Source organism: Haematobia irritans, chromosome 3, assembly GCF_050003625.1.
Source record: "Haematobia irritans isolate KBUSLIRL chromosome 3, ASM5000362v1, whole genome shotgun sequence".
Taxonomy (NCBI): Eukaryota; Metazoa; Arthropoda; class Insecta; order Diptera; family Muscidae; genus Haematobia; species Haematobia irritans.
In genome coordinates, this window is record NC_134399.1 from 6,846,270 (window position 1) to 6,855,851 (window position 9,582).

The window sequence follows — 9,582 nt, forward strand, 5'->3', positions numbered from 1 at the left end:
GTTGTGCTATAAACTGGTAAAGAGAGATGCAAATATACAGCTTATGAAAAGTATTAACTTCAAGTTGGGTGTCTCCCAAGAATTTTATAAAGATTTATTTAAACCAGCTGTTTGGCCGTCTAATGTGAAAGTGCGTCCATTTCATAATTTTCTAAAAGGCCCTCAGAACCAAGAGCTAACGTAAATGATACTAGCGCTCATCGTTCAATTTCTTTTTATTATCAAAATTTGTCCGGTATGAGAACAAAATCATCTAGTGTATTTATGCTAACTTCTCAGATGGATTTCGACGTTTTTGTGTTTGTTGAGACCTGGCTAAATGGAGACTTCTATGATGGCGAATTTTTTAATACGGATATATATAATGTCTTTCGAAAAGATCGTGATTCTTTTAAAACTGGACTTTCCCGTGGGGGAGGTGTATTAATAGCTGTTAACAGAAATTTAAAGCCTATGTTAGTACAACTGCCCAATAGTGACTCACTCTTGGACCAATTGTGTGTTCGGATTACTGGTAGTGCTGGTTTCTTGTTCATATTTGCATCATATATTCCACCCAATAGTAAGGTTGATCTTTACAATGCCCATGTACAAAATATTATTGAATTATGTCCGCAAAATGATGTTGATGCATGTATTATTCTAGGCGATTTTAATTTAAATAATTTAATTTGGTCGAATAGCAATTTTTGTAACTACTTGTATGCAAATAATGTCAACAAAGAATATGAAATCAATTTTATTGATGCGCTTTCGGGTTTGGATTTAGTTCAAATTAATTCATATGCAAATGATTTGAATAGGTTTTTAGATCTTATTTTTATTTCTAAAAATTTGAATTTTTTAATTGATAAATACTCATATCCAATAAGTTCTCCAGGATTGCATCATGTGACATTAAGCATTAAATTAGAATTTTATTATTTTCCTAAAGCTAATGATGTTACTGATAAGTTGGATTTTAATCACTGTAATTTCGATTTACTTAATGAGCTCATTTCTCGTATTAGTTGGATTGATTTATTTTATGGTAAATCTCTTCAAGATTGCTTTAATATTTTCGTTCAGCATATAAATAGTATTTGTTTTGCGAATATTCCACGCTTAAGGCCCAAGGTATACAAACTACCTTGGTATACACAAGGTTTAAAGAAATTAAAAAACAAAAGAAATAAATATCATAAAATGTATAGGAATAATAATTCTGCCGAAAACAAACGAATGTATGAACATTTTTCAAGAGAATTTTCTCATCTAAATAAATTTCTTTATAAGCAGTATGTGCTTAGCTTTGAAAGAAGAATATGTGATAATCCTAAGTCTTTTTGGAATTATATTAATTCTAAGAAAAGCTCTAGTGATTACCCTTCTGTAATGTTTCTTGGTGATAAGAGAGCTGTGACTCCCAAAGACCAAGTAGATTTGTTTGCTGACTATTTTTTCTCCAATTTTCAGTGTATTAATGATGGAATTGATGAGAGTGTTTTAAATAGTGTAAACCATATTATCGATTGGGGTCATTTAGCTATATGTGAGAGCGATGTAATATCTGGTTTGTCTGATCTTTCTGAGAATACTAAGCCCGATAATGATGGCCTTTGTAGCCTACTGCTAAAGAAATGTAGTATGTCTGTTTGTCAGCCATTGGCTTACATTTTTAACTTGTCACTTAAATTAGGTAAATTTTTAGATTGCTGGAAATACTCGTCCATTACTCCAATTCATAAATCCGGCTCGAAGAGTGATATTAGCAATTATAGACCGATTTCTAAACTCTCAAATGTTTCAAAATTGTTTGAACATATTGTTTACAAATATTTTTTTGCGACTGTTGTTCCTTTTTTATCGGAAACGCAGCATGGTTTTATTAAAAAACGTTCAACTGTAACCAATCTTTTGAGTTTTACAAATTATTGTATTTCAAAATTCGAAAAGGGGTGGCAAGTTGACACCATCTATTTCGATCTTTCTAAGGCTTTTGACCGAGTGTCTCATTCCATTATTTTGCTAAAATTGTTTAAGATGGGGGTACATTCAAGCATTCTTAATTGGTTTGATTCATACCTTAAGAACAGAAGTTGTTATGTTTCTATTGGGAATTTTCATTCTAAGCCTTATTATGCTCCCTCTGGTGTTCCCCAGGGTAGTGTTTTGGGCCCACTTCTTTTTGTTTTATTCATTGATGATATCAGTTCTTGTTTTCGTTTTGGAAATGTTCTTTTGTATGCGGACGATTTGAAGGTTTTTTCGGCCATTAATTGCAGTAATCACATATCTCAACTTCAGGACGATATTAATCGCCTATATAGTTGGTGTGAAATGAATCGCTTGAAACTGAATATTGGAAAATGCTCGTACATTCGTTTTTCTAGGCGTTTATTGACCATTGAATCAGAGTATAGTATTAATAACATTTTATTACGCAGAGTTGAAAGTACTTTGGACTTGGGAGTGGTTTTTGATTCGAAGTTCACGTTTAACTTGCACATTGATTACATTGTTCCTAAGTCATATTCTCTCTTAGCTTTCGTTATGAGAAATGCTAAAGATTTCACAAATCCGTACACACTGAAATTGCTATATATTTCTTTTGTTCGGTCTAGGCTTGAATATGCTTCCATGGTTTGGAATCCTTTCTATTCGGTTCATGTTAACCGCATTGAAAGAATTCAAAAGAAATTTTTGAAGGCTTGTCTTGCTTGTCTTAATTTTCAATCACCTTTACCTTCATATGAATCTCGGTGCAAACTTATTCATCTAGATACATTGGTCAATAATCGGTCTCGTTGTTCTGTTTTATTTATATTTAAGCTAGTGTCTGGTTTAATAGATTCTTCTTTTCTTTTAAGTCTTATAAAATTTAAGGTACCTATTCATATTCTTAGATATGAGGAAACTTTTTATATCTCTACTCATACTACAAACTATTCCAGAAATGAGCCCATTACGCGTTCGCTTTTTGAATATAATGCTGTAAATGCTAAACTTAATTTAGACTTATCAATGTCTTTGAAAAAATTTAATGAAGTACTAGAATCTTACTACTTTTAGTTTACGAGCTAGTCTGTAAGGATTTTTGTATATCCATAGACTTAAATAAATAAATAAATAAATAAAAAAATCAACCCTTCCATCAACGCACGGATTGAAGCATGGTGTGTAATTCCACCTAAAGTCCTCGCCATAGTGCCTCATATTTGACATGGATCCTGTTGAGATATGGAAACAGTGGTGGAAAATCTTCCGCAAGGGCATTTTTCGTTTTACGAGCATCCTACTTAACCAGCACATCTGCTTCTTCATTCAACAGTGCCCAAGGACCCAGCACAGAGTTAGGTTAGGTTAGGTTATGTGGCAGCCCGATGTAACAGGCTCACTTAGACTATTCAGTCCATTGTGATACCACAGTGGTGAACTTCTCTCTTATCACTGAGTGCTACCCGATTCCATGTTAAGCTCAATGACAAGGTACCTCCTTTTTATAGCCGAGTCCGAACGACGTTTCACATTGCAGTGAAACCACTTAGAGAAGCTTTGAAACCCTCAGAAATGTCACCAGTATTACTGAGGTGGGATAATCCACCGCTGAAAAACTTTTTGGTGTTCGGTCGTAGCAGGAATCGAACCCACGACCTTGTGTATGCAAGGCGGACATGCTAACCATTGCACCACGGTGGCTTAAGCACAGCACGGCTTATCGTGATAAACATGCCCGGTCGCCCTATAGTCCGTCTATGACGCTCGGCAAGAAGTTCTGTACTCCCCCAGAATGAAATGCCGCATACTTAGGCGATCTGAGGTATTTTCCCTCCAATTCAGTTTTGAGTCTAAGACAACTCTGAGTATCTTGCTGACTTCGAGAGACTCAACGTCGTTCCTTGAAGTTCAGGAGCTTGTATCCAATGATCTTTCTTTTCCTCGTAAAGTGTACCAGCTCGGTTTTTTTCAGGGTTCACACCCATTCCATATCCTCTGGTCCAGTCTGAAAGATACTGTAAAACATCACGCCACTACCTTGATGCCTTTACTGATCAGCCCAATTAAAACCTCATTTACTATCAATAGCCATAGCAAGGGTATCATGAAGGACTATTTGACCCTGAATTCATGGATGTGAACGAAAGCGTGTTTAATCCGATTCTAGACCATTTGACCAAAAACAACAACGTGTGGATGATTCTGAGCGGCGTTTGCAGCTGTTAACTCGTAATACACCCGAGTTTTTCCGTCTATATGTGACAATGGATGAAACATGGCTCCATCACTACACTCCTGAGTCCAATCGACAGTCGGCTGAGTGGACAGCGACCGGTGAACCTTCTTCGAAGCGTGGAAAGACTCAAAAGTCTGCTGGCAAAGTAATGGCCTCTGTTTTTTGGGATGTGCATGGAATAATTTTTATCGATTATCTCGAGAAGGGAAAAACCATCAACAGTGACTATTATATGGCGTTATTGGATCATGTAAAGGTCGAAATCGCGGCAAAACGGCCCCATATGAAGAAGAAAACAGTGTTGTTCCACCAAGACAACGCAGTCATTGAGAACGATGGCAAAAATTCATGAATTGGGCTTCGATTTGCTTCCGCACCCACCGTATTCTCCAGATCTGGCCCCCTGCGACTGTTTCTTGCTCTCAGACCTCAAAAAGATGCTCGCAGGGAAAAATTTGGCTGCAATGAAGAGGTGATCGCCGAAACTGAGACCAAAATGGTATCAAAAAATTGGAATCTCGTTATAATCGTTGCATCGCTCGTGAAGGGAACTATGTTGAATAATAAAAACTAATTTTGACAAAAAAAAATGTGTTTTTCTTTGTTAGACCGGGGACCTGTGAGATACTCCTGAGTTAGTGGAACAGAGGGCCAGGAACGAAGATTAGAGAGTGCACGAGAATTCTAACCGGGTCTGAAAGGATATATATGATCTCCTCCTATTGTCCTGATTCTCTTGGTAATTTTCCTCCTCTTACAAAAGAATCGGAAAAAAGGAAAGATAACTTTAACACTCTTCCACACCAATCATTACTACACATAGCCATATATAGCCTTAGAGACATTAGAGATTCATCTATGTGAGTCCATGCATGTTAAATATCCATGTATGTATCTTTCTCTCTTTGAATGACAAATCATATTGTGATGCAGAATTTCCAAATAGAGAACATTCGATATTCCTGTGTGGATTTTATCCAACAACCGTTGAGGACATCATCAACATTGTGGGTGGGTGGCATACTGGCAAGGATACTAGAGATTCTTGAGCCTATGGAACTTGGGTTTGCATGTGTGTTACTATTAAAGGTTTGGTCGAATGGTCGCATGTGTGTCACAAACATAGAGAAACGAGCTAGGGTTGACATGTAGTCAAGCGTGCCAAATGGGCTGCAATAGTGCTCTATGTGCAATTTCAACTATCCCAGCAACAAAAGGACTAGCATGACATTCCGTCGAAGGATAAGAGGAAAGGTCTTTTGTTAAAAGGCCTTAGGAATTGGAGACCAGCAATATCTTCTTTTAGGCAGCGGTGTTTGGTCCTCCTCCACGAAGATTTTTGGCCCTAAAAGTTGTGGACGATATGATCTAGAAATCCGGCGACATTTGCTTTAATATACTTTAGAATAGCGTTGTTTGGTCCTCCTCCACGAAGATTTTTGGCCCTAAAAGTTGTGGACGATGTGGTCTAGAAATCCGGCGACATTTGCTTTAATATACTTTAGTAGTTTCGCAGCATTACCATCCGGGCCAATTTTGGAAGAACTTTTGAGGCAGCCGTGTTTGGTCTTCCTCGATGAGGAGTTATTGCTTTAAAATTGCACATCGGATTGCCTGCTCAACATATGGGAAATGTGGTCCACAAATTTGGCAATATGTTCTCCATTGTGCTTTAGATTAATAAAAATATCAGTCATGCTATCTGAATCAATTATATCGTTCAGAAAAGGATTGCAAAAACCTCTCTTATAGATAAATACAATGATTCCCAAATATTTAAAGTTTGAGAGTCATATGAGATATTTACGAACACAATGTCGCAGCTTCGCAGCATTATCATTCTGCTACTTTTAGAATAACTTATGAGGCAGCCTTGTTTGGTCTTCCTCGATGAAGAGTTTTTGCCCATCGGATTGCCTGCTCGACATATGGAAGATGTGTTCCAGGAATTCCAAGCACCATTTACTTCATTGTACTGCAACAACTTCGAAGCATGACCATCTGATGGAGCCACCGTGGTGCAATGGTTAGCATACCCGCCTTGCATACACAAGGTCGTGTGTTCGATTCCTGCTTCGACCGAACACGGTGGATTATCCCACCTCAGTAATGCTGGTGAGGGTTTCAAACCTTCTCTAAGTGGTTTCACTGCAATGTGGCACGCCGTTCGGACTCGGCTATAAAAAGGAGGTACCTTGTCATCGAGCTTAACATGGAATCGGGCAGCACTCAGTGATAAGAGAGAAGTTCACCAATGTGGTATCACAATGGACTGAATAGTCTAAGTGAACCTGATACATCGGGCTGCCACCTAACCTAACCTATGACCATCTGATCCAATTTTTGTAGAATACTTGAGGCAGCTATATTTAGTCTTCCTCGATGAAGAATTTTTGTCCATCGGATTGCCTGTTCGACATATGGAACATGTTGTCCAGAATTATTTTGAAATTCTTCAGCATCTTTGGAGCATGACAATCTGGACCAATTTTGGAAGAACTCTTGACTGACTTTAACGTCAGAATACATCGTCTTGGCTTATAACTACATTTAATGTACTTCAGTGGCTTCGGACCATGACTACCAGGGCCAATTTTGTAAGGTTTCTTGAGACAGCCTTGTTTGATCTTCCTCGGCGAAGATTCCTGCCTAACAATTGATCATCGAATATATGGAAGATGTCGTCTAGGAATCTAGCGCCATTTTTTTTTAATATTCTTCAGCAGCTACGTAGCACGACCATCTGGGCCAATTTCGGAAGAACTTTTGACTGACTCTACCATCAGAATACATCGCCCTGATAACCACAGCCCTCATAATCACAGCCAATTTTCTTCAGAAGTTTCGGAGCATGGCGAATTTTGGAAAAAATCTTGAGGCAGTATTATTTGGTCTTCTTGGGAGCCTCCGTGGTGCAATGGTTAGCATGCCCGCCTTGCATACACAAGGTCGTGGGTTCGATTCCTGCTTTGACCGAACACCAAAAACTTTTTCAGCGGTGGATTATTCCACCTCAGTAATGCTGGTGACATTTCTGAGGGTTTCAAAGCTTCTCTAAGTGGTTTCAGTGCAATGTGGAAAGCCGTTCGGACTCGGCTATAAAAAGAAGGTTCCTTGTCATTGAGCTTAACATGGAATCGGGCAGCACTCAGTGATAAGAGAGAAGTTCACCAATGTGGTATCACAATAGACTGAATAGTCTAAGTGAGCCTGATACATCGGGCTGCCACCTAACCTATTTGGTCTTCTTCGACCATTTTTCGAATTATCTGCTCGAAATATGAAAGATGTGGTCCAGGAATCTAGCGCTATTTTTTTCGATACGTTTCGGCAGCTTTGGAGCATAACCATCTGGGCCAATTTCGGAAGAACTCTAGTCAGACCTCACCATCAGAATACATCGCCCTGACTCATAACTACAGGCAATTTTCTTCAGAAGTTTTGCAGAATGACCACCTGGTCCAAGAATAGTAAATTTTTCGGATTACCTGCTCGAAATATGGAAGATGTGATCCAGGAATCTAATGCAATTTTTTCGATACGTTTCGGCAGCTTTGGAGCATAACCATCTGGGCCAATTTCGGAAGAACTCTAGTCAGACCTTACCATCAGAATACATCGCCCTGACTCATAATCACAGCCAATTTTCTTCAGAAGTTTTGGAGAATGACCACCTGGGCGAATTTTGGTAGAAATCTTGAGTTAGTGTTATTTGGTCTTCTTCGAAGAATTGTAAATTTTTCGAATTATCTGCTCGAAATATGAAAGATGTGGTCCAGGAATCTAGCGCAATTTTTTTTCGATACGCTTTGGCAGCTTTGGTGCTTGACCATCTGGGCCAATTTTGGAAGAACTCTTGACTGACTTTACCATCAGAATAAATCGCCCTGACTCATAATCACAGCCAATGTACTTCAGCAACTTCGGAGCATAACCATCTGAGCCAATTTTGGATGACATGTTTTTGAAATATTGTGCTTCCTCGATGGAGAATTTTTGTCATAAAACTATTCGGATTGCCTGTTGGACATATGGGAGATTTGGTTTACGAATCCAGTGCCATTTTCTCCATTGAGTAGTTTCGGAGCATGACCATCTGATCCCATTGTTGTAGGACATTGCCGTCAAAATACATCGTCCTGGTTGATAGTCAATGTGCTTCAGTATCTTCGGAACAAGTCCTCTGGACCAATGTCTGCAGAACTCTTGGCAATATAGGCTGCCAAGAGTTCTGCAGACATAGACTGTTGGTTCGGTCAACAATCTGGAATGGTCGATAAATCGTCTGCAGTAGTCGTGCTTCTACAGAGTTTCCGACTTAAACCAAACTTTCGGGAGGTTCCAGTGCTAGTTAAAAAAAAACTGCATTCTAATTATCACTTCCCGCAGAAGGGCTCGAGAAGCGAAAATGAAATAAAATCTGACAATTTCAAGACAATTTCAACACCATTACCAAAATAAAGGCCTTTTTCGTATTCCACACTTTCTCCCAATTTTCACCACTCATAAGCAAGATTCTTTGTTGCGATGTTAAAGGGAGCCATGGGGAGCTTTTTGAAATGAAATCGGCATATCTCCGGATGTCATAGAATTGCATTGAATTTTCTACATTCAAACTACCAAGCAGTCAGGCTAAATTTGAAAAATTCCCGTAGCTAACATTCACATGTGAACAGCATTAGAAGATTACGGCTAATGGATGTGAGGAAGAAACCTACAATTGCGTTGGATGTAGACAGTCAAAGTTTATATTTCACACAATGACCAGAGAAGCTATGAACTTTGGGGGTGGGTTATATACATAATGTGATTCGTCCATAGACCATAGCAAGCATGGATTTACGTGATTCATTCACTCTTGGTCCGCTATCACATACAACTGAAATGACAATGACTTCAATTTGTCTATGAGTCCGTATGGTGATTCTAGTGATTGCATGTATCCGTGCTATCTTCATCTGCATTTATCTTGCTTGGTTGCTGGTCGATGTTTGTCTATGTATATATGTCCTCTACATTCCTCAAGGGTCAGAAGTACTCTTTTGTATGATGTTTAGTTATGCACTCATTGGGAGGACATTTCAATTGTCATCACCACCACCAATTTCCATTGATTTCGATGTTAATTGAAATGTCAAAGGATAATACAAAGGATATATGAGGGACCAATATGCATAAGTACGAATGTGTTTGAGTTGAGATCCAGTATTTCGTTATTTATAGCAGGACTTAAATAATTTTCTAGACAATTTGTCTTAAAACAAAATAGGAAATTCAATTAAATCAATTAAAAAAGTGGGGCATACTTAAAATTGTGAATAAAAACTGTGGAATAATTAATTTCATATAATAAGTTGAAGAGGGTTTAA

General features: G+C 38.3%; 1 protein-coding gene across 1 annotated transcript; it reads left to right on the forward strand.

The window, feature by feature from the left end:
• Positions 1 to 237: 237 nt before the first annotated feature.
• LOC142230749 (uncharacterized) lies at positions 238 to 5,365 on the forward strand. Its single transcript, XM_075301377.1, has 8 exons — positions 238 to 803; positions 873 to 1,116; positions 1,279 to 1,632; positions 1,691 to 1,741; positions 2,113 to 2,561; positions 2,604 to 2,973; positions 5,147 to 5,224; positions 5,303 to 5,365. The coding sequence occupies exons 1-8, from the start codon at positions 238 to 240 to the stop codon at positions 5,363 to 5,365; spliced, it is 2,175 nt and encodes a 724-aa protein (XP_075157492.1).
• The last annotated feature ends 4,217 nt before the right edge of the window (positions 5,366 to 9,582 follow it).

Bases quoted from the DNA above. Each gene is read 5' to 3' on its own strand.
- LOC142230749 (XM_075301377.1), top strand. From the start codon at position 238: ATGAGAACAAAATCATCTAGTGTATTTATGCTAACTTCTCAGATGGAT. The intron at 1,117-1,278 runs GTATACAAACTA...CTTTATAAGCAG, and splicing joins TTCCACGCTTAAGGCCCAAG to TATGTGCTTAGCTTTGAAAG. The intron at 2,562-2,603 runs GTACACACTGAA...TGTTCGGTCTAG, and splicing joins GCTAAAGATTTCACAAATCC to GCTTGAATATGCTTCCATGG.